We start from the raw sequence: 19,602 nt of genomic DNA, 5'->3' as shown, positions 1-19,602 counted from the left end.
TAGTTGTGGCTCACGGGCCCAGTTGCTCCGCGGCATGTGGGATCTTCCCAGACCAGGGCTCAAACCCGTGTCCCCTGCAATGGCAGGCAGATTCTCAACCACTGCACCACCAGGGAAGCCCATAAATCCATGTTTTTAAAAACTGTAAATAAGGAAGTTTTTTGGAAGGCAAAATGAACTATTATATATATGAACATGTTACAGTGACTAGACTTTAAACCAGCAAGTACAAAAAAGGCAACTAAGTTATGTAAAACTGAACCACCATAATGGTGGTACCCTGAATTCTGTTCTCTAAAGTAGGAGACCTTGTAGTAGTTGAGTAAAGAGGAAGAAAGAAAGGTTTCCTCTTCACTTCCAGTTCCCCCAAGGACAGTCTACCTTTGACATTTTCCTTCCCACTTCTTTCTGCACACCTCTCCATCTAGTCTCCAATGTTCTTACCTTGCCTTTTGTCCCTACTTACAGCCCTGTTCGAGCCAGGGGTACGCATTTAGCCCTACCCCTAAAATGCTCCAGGGTAATCTTCCCTTTCCATTAGTGCAGAATAGAAAGAAGGAAAACAAGGCAAAGCTAAATTCACACAAATCTGCAAATATCTACTTATATCAACTCTTGGCCTTTTTGTCTAAATTACTGTTGGAGAATTGAATTTCAAGTATTGTAGCACACAGCGTTCTATTTTGAATAGGTCTTTTTGTAAGATGGGGAATCCGTATCATACTGTTCTTACTGGGTATATATAATAAAGCCCATTCACTTAATCATTAACTTTGAGATTTAATATGTTTTGATGATGGGATATCGCTGAAATTGTCACACTTCTTCAACCCCAAATGAGCCAAATTCTTAAAAATTTTTTTAGATGTAGTGGAATGTTTCTTAGTAAGTTTCATTCTTTCTTATGTGCCATGTGTTAAAATCACTACTTCCTTGCAATGAAAAAAATCAAGAGGTACTAGATAGTAAGTATTAAAAACTAAAAGCCTCGCATAATTTGCTCCATTAAGCCACTTAGATACTATATAGATCTGATTCTTTAGAACAACTGTGTACAATATTCCTATAATCAACCTAACTTAAAATTCTCTAATAGAAGAATTTTAAATTTATCATCACTATCTTACTAAAGAATTCTCACCTATATTTAAATAATCAAATTCAATATGGGTAAAATCATGATCATTTCTGGTCTAAATCACACCACACCTCTGTTTACTTTAGACTTTTTAGATTGTTATTGAAACAAGAAAGATTATAATTATTGTTGGTAAGTAATTTTAATTTGAATTCCTTACTTTTAGTTAAGTACTTTTAAAGTTAGTTCGTATTTCGGGACCCAAAAAATAGAGGCCACCTCAGTGGCTCAGCCCACACCACAAATCTAAACCTACGTCAGCCTGCAATTACATGACACACCTGTCAAGGAAATCTAACATATACCAGTCACAATCCTCCAACTCAGCTTAACTATTTACTAGCTCACCTGACCCTAGAAAACAGGACCTGCTGGCCTTACAAGGAAATCCCCGACCTCCTAGGTAGTCATGCCCTGTTTTGGCATTGAAGCTTCTAAGGCTTTATAAAACTCACGCTTGCCCAAAATCCCTGGGGAAGGGAAGGGGTGTTCCACGGATTAGGAGACACTGTACAACCTCAATCCACAGATTCTTTTCCCTTGGATAAAGGACATCAAACTCATTACTAAATTGTTTTAGTTTTGTCATTTGACAGCACCTAACCCTCAAATTCCTTATCTAGATGATCTACCCCCAATTTTCAAACTACTTGATTTTTATTTGAAATTTTAAAGAAATTTTTCTATACTTAGAGTATGCCAAAATCAGATGTATTCTATTTCTGATCATAATCATGAACTTTAATTTTCAATAAAATATAATGCCTTATTTTTGGCCCAGCCACGCGGCATGCCGGGGGATCTTAGTTCCCCAACCAGGAATGGAACCCTCGTCCCCTGCTTTGGGAGTGTGGAGTCTTAACCACTGGACTGCCAGGGAAGTCCCAATATAATGCTGTTTAAAATTAATTTTAATCACTATGTTTTATAAAGCAAATAACATTGATGAAAATATCTCCAAATTTAAGACTACTTGACAGCAAATGCTTATTATTATGTTAAAACCAAATCTAAATTACACTGTTGTTTGTACTGAAGAAGAACCTCTTGCTGGCTGTAAATTTTTTACATTTTAAAAGGATGAAAAAAAAATAGGATGCCATCTTATCATCAGTAACCGGAAAAGTATGAGATATTGAAAATATTTAGTAGTAAGTTTCCAGACTGATATCACATTTTAATTCTAATTCATTAGTTTTTTAAAATCTAGGGCTTCCCGGGTGGCGCAGTGGTTGAGGGTCCGCCTGCCGATGCAGGGGACGGGGGTTCGACCCCTGGTCCGGGAGGATCCCACATGCCGCGGAGCGCCTGGGCCCATGCGCCACAGCTGTTGAGCCCGTGCGCCGGAGTGGGCGGGGGCCGCCGCGATGAAAGGTCCGCGCACCGCGGCGGGGAGTGGCCCCCGCTCGCCGCAACTGGAGGGAGCCCGCGCGCAGCAACGAAGACCCAACGCAGCCAAAAATGAAATAAAGTAAATTTATATATAAAAAATATCTATATTGAGATAATTCACATACCATAAAATTCACTCTTTTAAAGTGTACAGTTCAGTGGATTTTAGAATATTCACAGAGTTGTGTAATCAACACCATTATCTAACTTCAGAACATTTCATCACCTTCCGCTAAAAAAGACCACATACTCATTAGCAGTCACTCCCCATTTTCCCTGCCCCTAGTCCCAGGTAACCAGTAATCTGCTAGTCATTTCATATGAATGGAATCATACAGTACATGGCCTTTTGTGTCTGGCTTTTTTCCCTTAGCAGAATATTTTCAAGCTTCAAGATACATGTTGCAGCAGTATCAGTGTTTTGTTCTTTCTTATTAACTAATACTATTCCATCATATGGATATGCCACATTTTATTTATCCATTTATTAGCTGATGGACATTTGGGTTGTTTCTACTTTTTGGCTATTATGAATAATACTCTGAACATTCATGTATACAAGTTTTTACATGGAAAATGCTCAAATTTATTTTTAGCTTTAATATTTGGGCTTGGTTCATTATGTGCCAAAAACCATCTTAAGGTCAAAATGATGTTCTCAGTATGAAATAAAGTAGTTTCCTAAACCACACTCACTTGTCTTGATCATTAAAATGAAATTCTGAAGTGGTAAGGTATAAAGACTAATTTGATTTTTATGCAAATAATATGAAAAACATTTGGTTGAGTTGGGTTCCATATTTCCTATTCCAAGTAGAATTTGTAAACATGCATTTTGTATATTCATAGTTTTATATTAAATCTGGACCATAGCATTTATAATTTAATTAAATTAATAAAATGGCATAAACTGTGTTAGAGCCAGTGTCCTTAGCAAGTTATAAAATTCTGTAACAACATAAGTCAGAATGGGCATCATTAAAAAGTCTACAAATAAATGCTGGAGAGGGTGTGGAGAAAAGGGAACCCTCCTACACTGTTGGTGGGAATGTAAATTGGTGCAGCCACTGGAAAACAGTATGGAGTTTCCTTAAAAAGCTAAAAGTAGAGCTGCCATATGATCCAGCAATCCCACTACTGTGCATATACCCAGGGAAAACTATAATTCGAAAAGATACATACACCCCAGTGTTCACAGCAGCACTATTTACAATAGCCAATACATGGAAGCAACCTAAATGTCCATCGACAGATGAATGGATAAAGAAGATGTGGTATATACACACAATGGAATACTACTCAGCCATTAAAAAGAATGAAATAATGCCATTTGCAGCAACATGGATGGACCCAGAGATTATCATACTAAGTGAAGTAAGTCAGAAAGAGAAAGACAAATACCATATGATATCACTTATATGTAGAACCTAAAATATGACACAAATGAAGTTATTTACAAAACAGAAACACAGACACAGAAAACAAACTTATGGTTACCAAAGGGCAAAGGTGGTGGGGGAGGGATAACTTAGGAGTTTGGGATTAGCAGACAAACTACTATATACGAAATAGATAAAGAACAAGGTCCTACTGTATAGCACAGGGAACTATATTCAATATCCCAAAATAAACCGTAATGAAAAAGTGTGTATATAGATGTATAACTGAATCACTTTGCTGTACACCAGAAACTAACACAACACTGTAAATCAACTATACTTCAATAAGAAAAAAAATATTCTGTGACAAAGTTACAAAGATCTGAAAATATAGCTGTAATATTAATAACATAAGTATATGTACTAGTCTACGCTAACGATGTTTATTCACAAGTAGGTTTTAATTAGCCCCTGTACTCACATTACAATAATGTAGCTTCACTGATGCATTCATATAATATTAGGACTTCATAATTTGGATTAGTTATTCCATTGCCACTTTTATGCTAATTTTCTTCATTCTTTATATTCTTCTCCAGTTTTATGACACTTCATGCAAGAAAATCTGATCTACCATAATTAGAAAGACTTCAATATAATATTCATTAAGAAGGAAGGGATTGGTTTAGCTATCTCTTCAACATTTTTGCACCTTTTTAACTTCTGAATGTAAATGTTTCTTTCAATATATAAAACCATAATCTTTTTTAGCATACTGCACACTGCTATATAAAAAAATGATTATTTTCCTTTTTTTCAGATGGGGACATTTCTATCATCGTAATTCAAATAGGTCAAATGCAACTGTAAAGTGGGTTCTCTATAATACCAGATATGTGAATAGTGTTCTAAAGTTTGAGCTGATCCTAAACTGCCTCTTAAAACATCAACATACTTCTAGGCCATGGTCGTTTTAATTTTAATGTTAGCAAAACTGAGTAGAAATGTAAGTATGCTAGTGTAAATACAAACAAATAGAAAGCATAGTCAACCAATAAATTCACTTCGGTGCCAAATAAAAATGAATTTGGGATTTCATAATCACTTGCCTCCATTAGGCAAAGATAATCTAGAACTTCATATATTAGGATTTATTTATATGCAATAATTTCTTGCATACAACCCTGACAGTGGTCAATATAAAAAATACAGTAGCACCACTATAAAACAAATGTTTAATTTCAGATATGAAAGTATGTTTGTAGGGCAGGAAAAGGCATGAGTGGATTTCTTCATCTTCTAAGCAAAATTCCATTACAACAAAAATTTCTGTAAAACAAACTATTTTCTAGCCCCAACTGATAGCCCACTTATTTTAAAGGTAGTGTTGGTTATAAGCAATACCACAGCAAAGGAAGAATTTAGAAAATTCCTTTTATAACACAACATTGTAAATCAACTATACTTCAAAAAAAAATTTTTTTTTAATTCCTGTTAGACACTGGGTGAAAATATTTTGAGGCAGTGAATATGTATTTGTTACACTAGTGGGCAAATTAAAGTTGGCTAACAGTCGAAGAGTAAAAAAAATAAACACCTTAGTAGTTAAGAGTGAGAGCTTTTCAACTATATTTCAATTTAAAAAAAAGAGTGAGAGCTTTGAGGTCAGACTGCCTAGGTTTAAATCCTGGCTGTATTACTTAGTAATTGTATGACCTTGAATGTTTCATCTGTGTAATGGGGATTAAAGGGCCCAGCACACAGTACATCAAATAATAATTATTAACCCTTGTTATTAAGAATTTTAAATACACAGTATTTTAATTTCTTTCATCTTTGGTTATTATTTTCATTTTGTAATTCTTCCACCACGTCTTATTTGTAAAGGCATTTACAAATAAGTAAGAGTGATACAGTAAAACCTAAGTTATCCAGAATGCTTGGGAAATGAATCATTCTGGATAGGTAAATTTTCTATAGGGTACTTTTATAGGTATCCAAAAAAAAAAGAAATCAACAAATGGGATGAATTTATTTCCTACACTATTACACACTTCCATTCCTTCTTAACAAGAGTATACTAGTGGTAAACTTTTTCTTAATAAATCACTATTATTATGAATATCAATTATATTTCCATGTTAAAATGTCACAATCCTTTCAAAGCTTACCAACAGTAATATGCCTACTTGATTCCACCTAAGGTTTTTTAACATTAAGTCCATGAATAGAATTCAGGGGGTGTGTGAAATTGGGAAAAAAAGAATTACATCTTTATTTTTACTAATCTCTAACTGAAAATTAGCATTTCCTTCAATTATGACTGAAAGCAGCAAACAGCTGCACCTATGTCTGTATCTCCAATAGGAATCACAGATCCTTTATATCACATTACAGCTGTTGCAAACTCTGGAAATTTTATGTTCATCATTATTTCAAAAATTTGGTCTTTATTAGACCCAACACTAGATCTTACAGTGTTAATAAAGCCCATATATTCCTATATCAAAAGTTTGTTTTCCTTGAATATTTTGAGCTTGTTTCAAATTTTTTTCTTTTGTAATGCTATGAATTTTATTTTATACATTTAAATTTATTTATTTATTTATTTTTGGCTGTGTTGGGTCTTCGTTTCTGTGCGAGGGCTTTCTCCAGTTTTGGCGAGCAGGGGCCACTCTTCATCGCGGTGCGCGGGCCTCTCACTGTCGCGGCCTCTCTTGTTGTGGAGCACAGGCTCCAGACGCGCAGGCTCAGTAGTTGTGGCTCATGGGCCTAGTTGCTCCGCGGCATGTGGGATCTTCCCAGACCAGGGCTCGAACCCGTGTCCCCGGCATTGGCAGGCAGACTCTCAACCACTGCACCACTAGGGAAGCCTCATTTTATACATTTAAAAGCATAATTCTGAGAAGAGTCCATGGCTTCACCAGACTGCTAATGTGGTTTGTGGCTCAAAAACAGTCAAGAAAGCTGACCTCAAATTTGTCTCTTTTCTGTGCTCTGTTAATTCAGAGCATTGATGTGGTCCATTATACTTTCATACCAAAGCTTGTTTAGATTAGGGTAGTACAAATTAGCTTCTCTAGGGCTTTTCTTCTTGGACCTCCTGGATATTGTGAGTTCCCTCTAAGTAGGTAGGAATGTTTCCTACCATCCTTGTACTTGGCTTTTGAAAGAGCAAAACAAATAGAGGGAGAAATAAGTCAAATAAAATTAGCTTCGGATAGCATTGAAAGTAGAAATCTAAAACATCCTACCCTCCCACTTTCTAAATTAAGAGACAATAAATACTCCATTCAATAAATACTCTGACATTAACTGCATGGGTTCAAATTCTACTTCTGCTATTTATCAGCTTTGTGACCTTGGGACAGTAACTTAATCTCTCTGTGCATCAATTTCTTTATTTGTGAAAAGAGGTTAATAAGCACTGTACCTGGTACGTTATAAATGTTCCATAAATATTACTTATATTTATTATTATTCTTATAGATTTGTTTCACACTATGGCCAGCTAACGTTTGACCGACTAATAACTTACATTTATACAGCACTGTAGTCTACAGTGCCCTTTTACATCCATTATGACATTTGAAGCATACGATAACCCTGAGAAAGGACAGCTATTATTATACCTACTTTAGTGTTGAAGAAACTAGGTAACCACACCAATATCACACAAATGGGAAGCAGTGGAACAAGAACTCAAGCCTGCATTTCTTCTTTCACTCCAATTGTCTAATCCTGTGTTTCTACTGTATTAGACTGGTTAAAAGAGAGAACAAAAGGAAGCTTATTCAGGAAAGAAGGAGGGGGCAGAGGTGTCCAGCAGGCCATGAGGTGAGCGCTCTGGTGCTCACAGGGTGGTCCTCTGAGTAACCTGTATCTTGTTAGAATTACAGAATCTCAGGCTCCACCCCTGGCCTACTAAATCAAAATCAGCATTTCGAACAAGTCCTAGGTGATTCCAAGATACTACTTTGAGAAGTACTGTTTCACTAATTGCTCTAGTGATGCTGTTATGGTCACTTAAATAATACAAATTTACCACAGACTTAATACGTTTTTATTAAGTAATACTTTCTTGTAAGAGGAAATAGCTTCCTGCTTTCCCTTTTAAAAAGTCAAGTATATTTAAAAAACAAATTTATATTTCCATTTAATTCTTAAAGATCTCCACTCCCTTAAATGGGGTCATTAAGGAACGTTAGAAAACCATAAGCAGGTCAGTTCTTACTTTTCAATTCCCTTTAAAAATTAATCTTACTACCCTGTGCCCTAAGTATGATATACCAGAAAGCAAAATCACCTCTCCATCGTTTTCACCGGCATAATAAAACACTGTATTTCTCCCCCTGGACATTTCAGTAAGTACTGAGTTTTTCGGACCCCAAACTCTTATTTCTTGAATGAGTTTTGCAACTTTCTGGCTCTAGGGATTGAAACACAGCAACAGAACAAAAAGGTATTAAGCCGACTCCCATACCTAAACCTTAGCGATGGTGATCGTTGATTACAGAGGCAAGTAAACAGCCCGTCCCAATCTCCCTACCCTCCCTCCTAATCAATTCACAGTTGAGCTTGATTTCTAGGCTGCTCTAATTCTGGGGTCTGGTCAATGGACACTCTCTTCTCAGGGCTGACCCTCTAGGCCCTAGGGTCAGAATAGCACTAGGATTCCGCACGTGGGAGCAATGCTCAGCCGCCTGCCCAGTTCTATTTGAAATAACTGTTCCCATTTTGAGGGGCGACTCCTCCCACAGGTTAACCAGCCCAGGCCGGCAGGCGAGCCAATTTCGCTCACCTGCTGCACCGGAAACTTCAAAAGCCCGAGTCAACGTAGACTAAAGGTATCCAGTAATTAACCCATAGTACCTCCCACAGCACATTCCTGACTGGGCGCCTGACAGAAGGGTGTGTCGACGCGCGCTCTTACCAGTCCCGGGAACTCCATTTCCTCTCCCTCCCACCAACGTAAGCATTCAGGGGCGGTGCTTCCCGGCGACGGCCCGCCCCAGGTCGATCCGGTGCCCCATTGCATCTCGCGAGAATTTGTGGATTTGGAGGCGGGCCCCTATCAGGAAGAGTGCACAAAACTGCCCTTAAGTCATTGCAGCGCTACAGATCCTGGTAGCCAGCCACGAGATTCTCGCGAGATTCGCCTCCTCAATACCAAGTGAGGAAATTGGGGGACGCTGTCGGGAGGGGCGTGGGGCTCGACCGCGCAGCTGCCGCTTCCATTACCTTCCTCCCATGGTCTCCTTCCGGTTCTCGATGCTTCTCTGAGTCTAAGGGTTTCCGCCGCTCGTCTACCCTTCCCCCCAGCCCATGACCCGCCTCCGGCCCCCGCCCTCCCAGTCCAACCTCCGATCTGTTTAGTAAGAAGGTGCTGTTCCGAAAAGAAGGAGAAGGGGGTTGGCACACATACGCTCGGCCCAGGACGTGGGGAGCAAACCGTCCTCTTTCGCCCTTAGATTCGTGCTGTGCTCGCGACGGCGGCGTTGGCGGACTGATACGCGGCGGTGAAGAGGCAGGAGGAGGGGGGAGGGGCGGAGCGTGGCAGCTGGCAGTAGTTCCGTCAGAGCGGACATCTTGTGGCTGTGTCGTGCGCGTGAGCCCCGAAGGGCCGGGGAGGCACCAGCTGCCGCGCGGGGAGGAGGCCGAGGCCGCAGCTTGAGGGAGGCCCCGGCCCCTCTGTACGCGTGGGTGTGGACGGCTAGGGGAAGGGAAGGGAGGCCGGCCCACTGGCCGGTCGGGTAAGGAGGGAAATACAGGCCTTCTGTGGCTTGAGTGACCAGCCTGTTGGGTGGGGTAGGGTGGGAAAGCTGGGGACGCCGGGGCCTCTCCTGTTTAAGGGGGAGGGGGAATGGGCGCGTCCTCCCACCTAAGCCGGAGCCTCAGGGGCAGCTCGGGCGCGTGGTGGCGGTGGCTGGGCGGGCGGGCGCGCGCGGGAGCGCGCTGGAAGGCGGAGTGTATGGTGGCGTCAGGGGTGACACAGAATAGCTCTAGCTGCGGGGACAGCGGTACACATCTAGCCTCTGCTTTATTTCCTTCCCCTCCCCGTCCGCACTTTTGAGCAGAGGCCGAAAGAAGCCGGGCGTCAGTCCGGAGTCTCCTGTTCTCCCCTCCCCCCTTGCCTTTCTTTGCCCTAGTGACGCCGGCGTAGCGCCGACTAGGCCCCGGCTCCTCCTCTGCTGGGCCCCGGACCCTGCCCCGCACCCACCCCTTTCTCCTACGCCTCTTCCTTTCCCACCCGGGTCTCTTCCTTTCGAGAGGCCGGGAAGTCAAAGTTGGAGCCACCCCTCCGCTCTTCCCGGCACCCTCGCCCCCTCTTCGGGCCGAAGCACGGCATAGAGGCTGTCGGTGGCTTTGCCACCCCACCCACCCCGGATCGCGACCGTTTTTGAGGGACTTGGACTCGTCAGGGTCTCTGCGGGGCCTGTGCGAGTGCTGATCTGCTCCGTTTTTGCAAAAGGCGCCTGTGTCTGGCAGAGCCGGTGTGAGACCAAGAGACAATCCTTCCCAGCCGCCGGGATAATCAAGAGTTTTGGCCGGAACTTTGAACACACACCAAGATAGTGAAGAGCCAGACGAAAAGCACAGACTATGGCGCTGAAACGGATTAATAAGGTAACCCATGGGGCGGAAGGAATGGGGTCGTGAGAGGAAAGGAAGGCTCAGCCTGGAGGGAGAGCCTTGCCATTGGGGGGAGTATAATTTCGGAATTACTCCTCCTTGGGTCACTTCGTCCATTGGGGGATGGGGAACGCGGCTGTACTTTAAGAAGAAACGAGGGGGAAAACTCGGGAACAGAGCACTTGCGGCAAGTGAGGTGTTATCTTGAGCGTGTTTCAATGGAATCGGTGCAAATTAGCGATGAGGGAGAGTGATTGCAGGCGCCTCGATTCTTCGAGAAGAGTTTAGTCCCTCTTCGGAATTGCCGGGAGACGCTCCCGCAAATGTTATGGCGCTTCTTATTCTCGGGGCTTGGAAACTTATTTTAGTTGTAAGATCAAGGCTCTGGGCCTTCTGGAAGAAGAGACGGGGGAAGCTCAGAGGAGAGAAGACCTAAGAAATGCGGCGGGTCCCGAACGTGATTAAGGGTCGGGGTAGAAGTCTCACCAGCTGAAGAGTAGTGAATGGGCCTGGCCAGAAACTGCTCGACTCTGGACAGCTTGCACAGCAGTCAGCGGGGCTGGGAGGAGGTGGGCTGACACAGTGTTGCCGCTTTCTGTGTTTTGTAGTTGCGGCTTTTCACCCGCAACTGTTTGTCAGAGGCGCGCCGGGAACTGATGGGAAGCCCTTCTGGAAGCTCCGTTTTGCTTTGGCGGGGGAGGGGGTGGGGGGAGAGTGTGGTGGCAGCGAGAGGAGGATAGGTGTACCTATGTCTGCCTCGGTCCGTTTCATAGCAGCCTCCGAGGAAATTGTTAAGCTATTTAAAACGAGGTTTGATGGTACACTGTGGATACATGTTGGAAAAAATAGGGTTTGTCGAGGCTCGGGGGGTGAGCGGAACCTCCACCTCCGGTGGTTTAGTCTCATTTTCTTGCTCTAACTTCTATCCCGCATTTTAAGATGGCGGCTGCTTTAACTGGTTCAGGCTCTTTCCGGCGTCTCCTTTCGTAATAATATGAAATAATATTCTTTGTTAAATGTTAACTTTTACATCAGGTTGTGCACTGCCCTAAGATCTCCTGCTCAAGACTTATCTATATTCAGACTCTCAGACTGTATTTCCCTTTTTTGTAACTTGTGTGTGATGTGTTTGGTTCTTGCACAATCGAGGAGGGTGGGGTATTTACAGCTAACTTGAAAAAAATGCCATGGAATAAATTCAGCCTTACTAAAACTAGGAAACAGAGGAGGTTGTGGATTACAAACTTTGGTTTTGATAGGTTGCTTTTTAAAAAGAGTTTACATGGACGGAATGGCAAGGACTTGGCTTTACTAAAAATAGACCTGATGCTGCTTAATTTTACATTTATTTAACGTGTGACTTTGGAACTTATTTGGCAAAACTGGTATCTTATGAATGATGAAAGTTTAGATTCAAAGTATTGATGTTGAAATGGTAAATTTTGATTTAGGCCATCATTGCATTGTCTCTGGGTTTATGTGAAATACAAACTTAAGTCTTTGTATTTTTGAGACCATGGAAGAAGTGAGGAGTTTAGGAGTTAAGGCTTAAAGTACAAAGGATTATTAAACATCTCTTTCTATGACCACTTTGAAGGCCAGCAGCACACTGGAGAAGCATAGTTATATTTTGCAGTATAGTTGAACATAGCATTCAGTACAAATCAAAACCTTTTATCTATTGGAATTAATTCGAGCCACTAAGATGTGGAATACTTTCAAATCCATAGATTTTTATGCACGTGGAACAGAACACTTTAAAGGAAGGTCTTATTGATTTTTTTTCTTTTACAGGTGATACCCAGCTGCTGTGACACCACTTTAATGATTTAAAAGCTCTAGAGAGGCAGTATAATGGTTAGGAGTGTGAACTTCGGAGCAGAAATGCTTCAGTTAGAATTCTAGGGCTGGGTAAATTTACCTGTGTGCCTCTATAAAATGAATATTTGTTGTGTATGAGCTATAAATAATTGAGTGTTTAGTGTGCACCAGGCACTATTCTAGACACTAGGGTTGCAGCAGTGAGCAAAACAAATTTTAGAGTCCAAGATTTTTTTTAAGGACTAAATAAGTTAATGTGTGGCTTTGAACAGGCCCCTAGCACAAGGCACTCAATTTATTACTGCAACTTTAATTTTCAAGAGCTTTTATTAAAGAACTTTTCGAGTGTAGTACTTTTCATCAATAACAGATTGTCTCCTTTTGTAAATACTTTGAAGATCTGTGTAATACAGAAACTTGACATAACACTTTCCAAACTGGAAAAAAACAGTTTATGTGGGACATTTTTGATTCAACCTGTAGAAAGTTTTGTTGTGCATGTGGTTTGGTTTTCACCTGTCACTGTCAGAATCACATGGTCAAACTTTAAAAAAAAAAAAAAAAGTCCCAGATTCAGACAGTTTTAACAAGTGGACAACTCTGATGGGAGATGCTCTTTATTTTAGGCACCTCTCTTTTATTTTTAATTCATTCTTGTCTGCAGCCCCCCAGATTCTAAATGTTAAGATATATCTGTATTCCTCACTGATCATTTTATTGGAATGCTTATTGTTGGAATATTTTTAATCAATAGCAGTTCATTTGATTAAGCTTTTAAATTTGTTTTCTTTCTAAAGCTTATGTTGTAGTCTTTTTCAATATTTCTTAGACCAAGCAGCCTTATCAAACAGCCCTATTCTTTTTTTTTTCCCCCTCCTGTATTCTTTATTTGGACAAGCTGTGGTCTTACAAGGCTGTCAACAAAAAATATGTCAATTCCCTAGTTGGTTGGTGGTGTGTGGGGGCCAGAGGCAGTTCTACTACTCTCATCAAACAGAATGACCACAGTGCATGTATTTTGGGGAAGTTTAAAGAGAACTTTACATAAAATGTAATATGAACCAAGCCTGAAAGAATAGTTTATGCTTTGAGTGTTTGCAGTATGTCAGAACTGTTTGAAGCACTTGTATTAACTCAGTCTTATGACACCCCAAGGAAGTAGGTATAATCATTATCTCCATTCTAAAATTAGAAACCTAAGGCACAGAGAGGTTTTAAAAAAAAAAAACAAAAAAAAAAACAGGGTCCTCATATCATGGCAGAGTTGGGATTAGGACCTAGGCAATTGGGCTCTGCAGTGTGTGCTCTTAACGCTACATTGTCATGTCATCTTTTTAGGGTTTTGGTATTTCAGAAGTTTTCTTTTGTATGTATCATTCTCCTAACAGCTAGGCTTAGCATCTGCTCTGTATTGAACACTGTTTCTAAGCCCTTTATGAGTATCTACTTATTTAATTCTCAAAACAACCATATGAGATGGATGCTCTTACCATTCCATTTTATACGTGAGAAAACAGGTATAGAGTGAGTTATTGTCTATGGTCAGATGGCTGGTAAAGGACTGAGATTCAAATCAGATAGTCTACCTCAAGAGCTCAAGCTCTTAAACCCTATGCTGTCTGCTATTTTGAACAATTTCAATTCCTAAATTTAATCTTGCTTCCTGAAATAAGCTCTCTCCTCCCACTTCACATTTAAATAATTGGGATTGAACTTTATTCTTAGGTTATAGCTAATTTGTGAGTTTAGATTTTCGCTAACATAAGTTTTGAAAGTAGGAGTGAATTTCTTTTCGGTTAGTATCTTCAAGGACTAAGGGAACTACTATGTGCTGACTAATCACTAGGGACATCATAAACTTGTTTCCAGTGAGCCTATAGGCTGTATGCATCATGTCTCAAGGTTTGTCTTTAGCTAGCTAACTTAGTTTGTAGGGCGTTTGTTGACTGAGAAATGCTGATCATGTAATGACCTCAGTTTTTTATTTGAATAAGGGTGACATTGACACTGTGCTTTGGTTTCATCGGTGATCACCGCCAATGTTAATTCTAGTAGTTATCATACAAGTGGAAAGTTGAATACTCTTGCTAGCCCTGGGGAAAAACTATCACTGGATATCTCTATCATTATATTGTATGTTAACTCCTGCGTTCAGGTGTCCTTTGTTATCTAAGATAACAGTCAATTCTTGAGGATTTTCCAAAGCATTTCACTATAATCCCTTTATTAGATACCAAATTCCTAGTATTGAGATTAAAATGTTTCAGATTGAATTCTCAAATCCTAGATTAGCTTTTGCATTCTACTAGATTTGGTGTATGTGGGTTTTGACATGGATTATATATATCAGAGTGTTAAACAGCTTTTAAAGAATGTAGGTACATGAGGTCTTGCCAGACTTACTGAATCATTTCTCTGGGAACACATAATTTTGAAATGTCCCCTAGGTGATTCTGAAGCCTCCCTCTGGTTAAGAACCTCAGACATAAGGGATAATCATTTAATCAATACTTATTGAGGTCTTACTGTTTGGCATAGTAGTCTAGTCTCAGGGGACAAAATATAGGGAAGCCTGTTACTACCCATGAGGATGTCTTCTTTGAGTGAAGGAAACGAGCATGTAAACATATAAATTGGTACTTGTCACTCTATACAACTTTTCAAAATTATAAATCTAGTAAGGGAAGCATTTATTTAAAATAAGGGGAATCGTTATTCCAATGTCAGATTCACCCATTATTAAAGATAGGTTTATTTAAATACCTTTCCTGTACGATGTTATATATATAGTTATATATATTTTACTGTTATAGTGTGTGTTTTATTTTATAACTACTTTAGTTCCCTTTCCAAGACAAATTAGTGTTAACAAAATTAAATGATTTTTATTTCACCGGAAATTTTGTGCTCTTGATCTAGTTTTGCTACCGTAACAATGATCTTATTTCAAAATTGTATAGCGTAATGAAAAATGGATATGTTTAGTGAGTATATTATTTGCCAGTCTATGTTGTTAGATGAGATTTAGTCTCAAAATGGTACCCTTGGTCCTGTTACATGGGGAGGGGAAAAGTTCAAATGAGTATTTTATACTTTGCCCAAACATCGGATTTTTATCTCCAACTATACTTTGAACATAATGTTGTATCATTCAGAGACCTCCAACCAGCTTTTCTTAGTTAAATTTGTTGTATTTAACCTTTTGGGTCTTAGTTGTAATTCACTACTTCTTGGTTACTTGTTCATTTTCAGGATGGACTACCTCACATTAATCCTAGCCTTGTTAGAGTTTCCTAGCTAATGTATAATTGAATGTCTTCAACCACTGGGCTGCTGTTAATTTTTGGTTTTCATATCTATAAAATGCCTTATTTGCTTTCATGGATCAAAGCTTAGGAACTAAATTTGGCTCTCTGTCTTCGCCCATTTAGAGGTACTGCTTACAAAAGAACAGCTTTGAGTAATCTGAAGTGACTTATTTTTAATGGTGATCTAAAGAAAGAAAATTACAGTATTATTCATTCAAGCCATTCTTTGTACCTTGTCTGAATGAACAGGCATACTTGTCTCATAATTATAACTAAACAGGAAGTTAATTTCTTGTCAGTGATGTAATGAGACATGGTAGGCAGTACTTAATTAACCTCTTAATCTTTAATGTAAAAGAAACTTTCAGGATTTCTTAGAAGAAATTACAAATTCCAAACTAAAATGATTTTTAAGAGGACTATTCCTTCCCATTCTTAAGTCCACATATGAAATTGTTCAGATCCCAAAATCTTTTTGCCAAGCTTCCTTCTTTTGAAATGACTTCCGGTAACCATGCATTTCTGAGATATTTGTTGTTTCCTTCCTTGCTATTTGTATCCACATGCGGTATGTAAAATAAATTTCACAACATCGAAGTTTAAAAACTTTTTGTTTACTTCATAGCAAACTTGATCTTTGTAAGAACTAGAGCAATTATTGTCTGCCTAATTGGGTAATTAATATTGCATTTTGATCTCTATCATTGGTCAAGATGTATACCTTTATATTGCTAGGTCGTAAAGATTCTTTGAGGGTGATTCTTATTTCAGAATTTCTTAAAGACACTTACTCTCCTAGCTTCCTACCTCATGCCCTCATCTCATCCAGCTCCCAAGGTAGTATTTTATGTTGCTCAGTATAGGTTTAAGAGGCAAGGGCTGTCCTTTTTTGGGGGGCGGGGGCGCTGTGTTGGGTCTTCGTTGCTTTGCGTGGGCTTTCTCTAGTTGCGGTGAGCGGGGGCTACTCTTCGTTGCGGTGCGCGGGCTTCTCCTTGCGGTGGCTTCTCTTGTGGAGCACAGGCTCTAGGACATACGGGCTTCAGTAGTTGTGCCGCGTGGACTCAGTTGCTCTGCGGCACGTGGGATCTTCCCAGACCAGGGATCAAACCCATGTCCCCTGCGTTGCAGGCAGATTCTTAACCACTGTGCCACCAGGGAAGTCCCAAGGGCTGTCTTTATAGTGTTGATTTCCATGCTCATACAAATCTTGAAGTCAAGTAAAAGTTTTGAAAGAAATGGACTCTTGAATAAAATACAAGAAATTAACTTGCAGTAATGGGATGGACTTCAAGTTTTCCCAAAAGTGATGATAGGAAATGTATCCGTACTGCTATTATTATGACTTTGTGTGATGATGCAAGATGGCAGAGATTGGGATAACATGATCGTGGAACATTGTGGTAATTATTGTACTTAATATCATAATTAACTACTGTACTTGGCCTTACCACAGTAGTCATCTGGGTGAAATTTTGGCCAGCCCTTGGGAGAATGATGGAACTGGACAAACTAGAAAAGGTTATATAGGGAGTTACACTTCAGTAGCAGAATTGATTAAACAAATTTTGTTTTCATAAATGCTGACTTTGGTTATGTTGATCTAATGTATAAGTAGTGGCTGAATGTTTAGCAGAATGTGTAAATAATAGTTACCGGAGGTCTTAAATCTTACTAGAGGCTTATCTACTCAAATGGCTGCTCTATAGTTATTCATAAATAGTTGTATTTCCAATTTATAAGCCTTTTGGAGGCAGTGACCATTTCTTATACTTCCCTAACATCTCTCAGAGCCTCTAATCTGTTCAATACCTTGGTTTTCTGTTCTTTGTAGTCTGTGGTTGGTCATTTCATATCGAGTGAGGAAGATGTAGAGAGACTAGAGAAACAAAAACCAAATATTTAGCAGTATGTTTAGACTTCTGTTCTTGGCCAGTGTCTCTCTCAGCCTTTTCATGTTTTATCTCCAACAGTTAATTGTCAAAGATACTGTGTTCCATGGTGATAGAAGCAAAGATCTTCCTCAAAACAAACTGTAGGCTTTCTGTTTTGAGTCCCACATAAGGAATGGTCAGACTCATTAATGTTTAATCATGTACCTCCAGATGAGAACACTCACTGGCTTAAGCTATACCTGTTGGTTGCCTGTAAGAGAAATTTGATTGACTCCTTTTCCTATCGGTCTATTTAGGCTTTTAAAGGGAAGGGAGAAACGTATTTCCCAGTGGGGGAAGGCCTGGATTCTCACACTAGCCAGGTGTTCAGGAGGTTTCAGGAGAAGCAATTCAGAGAAAGATGATCCCGAAAGGAGAAAATTTCCCCAAAAGAGCACACCATGGCAGAGAAGTGTCTAACTTGGGTGTTTTTTTTTTCATGGGGAGTACAGTTTTTAACATCGTACTCTATATTATATGTCCTTGATCCAGTGTCCTTTCAAGGTGAGTGGAGCGTTTAGCTAGTGTGTGCCAGACTCCCCTGCCAACTATTTTCTTATTTCAGTGGTCTTGAGGAGGAGTTGGGTTGGTGTGATTGAAATTTTTTTTCTCCAGTTTGCCAAATACCATATCAGATTCTTTAACTTAAATACATCTTTGATACAAGGACACTCTTTTGAGAAAGCAGCCATAAATGTATCCCTGGACCTATTTTTCAGGTTATCTAGTAGATACACTACTTTGCTTTCCTACCCATCCTGAAGCGCATCATGTCCTGTATTTGAACTCAGTCTTTCCTTTCCCCTCTTGGAGGGGGGGCCACTAATGTAAAATGGAGATGAGACCTATTTCCATAAGGTGGTTGTAAGGGTAAAGTGATCAGTGTTTTAAGATATTTTTCATCCCCAGTGACTTAGTTTATGTTCTTCTCTCACCTGAATTACTGCTAGTTTCCTAATGTAGTTGTCTACTCATACATCCTTTGTAGTAGGTATTCCTACAATTTGGAGGGTGAGGAGGGTCTTTGACATCCCATAAATTAAGTAAAACTTTGTGTGGGCATGTGTATTTGGGGGATAGAGGGTTAGAAGTTCATCAGGTTCTTAGATAGAAGTCCTTGACTTTGTCACAAACAATGCTACATACATGTGTAGTAGTGTATGAAAAGGCGGAGAAATGGCAGAAACCAAATTTAGGATAGTCTTAACCTCCTGTCAGGGAAAGGGAAGGGCATCTGGGGAGTACATGAGATATCTTCTATTATGTCTGCAAAACTTAAAATCTGAAAGAGGTATAATAAAAATGTTAAGCTTAACTATCAAGCTAGGTACACAGATACATGGCTGCTTTTAGGATTAATAATTTAAAAAGTCAATCACTCCTAGTGTACTACTGCTAGTACATCAAAAAATCCAAACCTCATTTGTCTTACTCCTGCTTAAAAACTATTCCTGCTTAAAAATCAGTGACTTTCCATTGGCTGTGAAATAGTCCTTGCCATAATATTCAAGACTCTCAAAAGATCCAGCCCTGATTAACCTTTCTAACCACATCTGCTACTCCCTTACCGGTACCCTGTTGTGTCTCTGGTATACCAAACTACAAGCAAGTTTTTACAGCCTGTTTTCTTTCACACCCCTGGTTTTGAATTAGTTTCTCTACCTTGAATGCTTATCCTTCCATCAAGACCCAGTTCAAATGTCACTGTTCTAAACCCAGGCAAGGTTAGTGATAACCTTTTCAGAATTCACAAAGCAGTTGAATGCCTTTACTTTAAGCACTCAGGTTGTTTGAAATATAATTTTTTTGGTTTTGTATTATGTCTGCTTTTTTTTAGCTCAGTCTATTGGGGGAGGCATTCATGTTCTGTCTTAGTATTTTCAGACCTAACATGCTTGACACCAAAAAAGGTAGTCTTCATATAAATGAATAAATGCTTTGTTGGGTGAAACTTGAGCTGATATTACACTTTTTATTTTAGAAATGGATTTAAGTTAATC

The 19,602-nt window shown here is 39.8% G+C and overlaps 2 protein-coding genes across 9 annotated transcripts in view; one reads left to right on the top strand and one right to left on the bottom strand.

The window, feature by feature from the left end:
* The window catches only part of UBE2D3 (ubiquitin conjugating enzyme E2 D3), a 72,003-nt gene that overhangs the window by 32,437 nt on the left and 19,964 nt on the right, over positions 1-19,602 (top strand). For 2 of the 8 annotated variants that reach the window (XM_059922498.1, XM_059922494.1), the window contains exons 1-2: positions 9,445-9,602; positions 10,382-10,536. The exons of 1 other annotated variant lie outside the window; for it this stretch is intronic. In XM_059922498.1, the coding sequence (XP_059778481.1) occupies positions 10,513-10,536 (24 nt within the window). In that variant the 5' untranslated portion in view covers positions 9,445-9,602; positions 10,382-10,512. 5 more of the 8 variants (XM_059922496.1, XM_059922497.1, XM_059922499.1 and 2 more) reach the window with 5 other exon arrangements.
* Positions 5,173-10,258, bottom strand: LOC132366768 (uncharacterized). The gene is made up of 6 exons (XM_059924336.1): positions 10,160-10,258; positions 9,791-9,864; positions 9,151-9,295; positions 8,843-8,980; positions 8,216-8,338; positions 5,173-7,072 (listed from the first exon to the last, which is right to left on the bottom strand). Exons 1-6 carry the CDS (start codon positions 10,256-10,258, stop codon positions 6,989-6,991), a joined length of 663 nt encoding a protein of 220 aa, XP_059780319.1. The 3' UTR covers positions 5,173-6,988.

This window comes from Balaenoptera ricei, chromosome 5 (genome assembly GCF_028023285.1).
Source record: "Balaenoptera ricei isolate mBalRic1 chromosome 5, mBalRic1.hap2, whole genome shotgun sequence".
Taxonomy (NCBI): Eukaryota; Metazoa; Chordata; class Mammalia; order Artiodactyla; family Balaenopteridae; genus Balaenoptera; species Balaenoptera ricei.
This window is presented reverse-complemented; position numbering and strand designations above follow the sequence as displayed.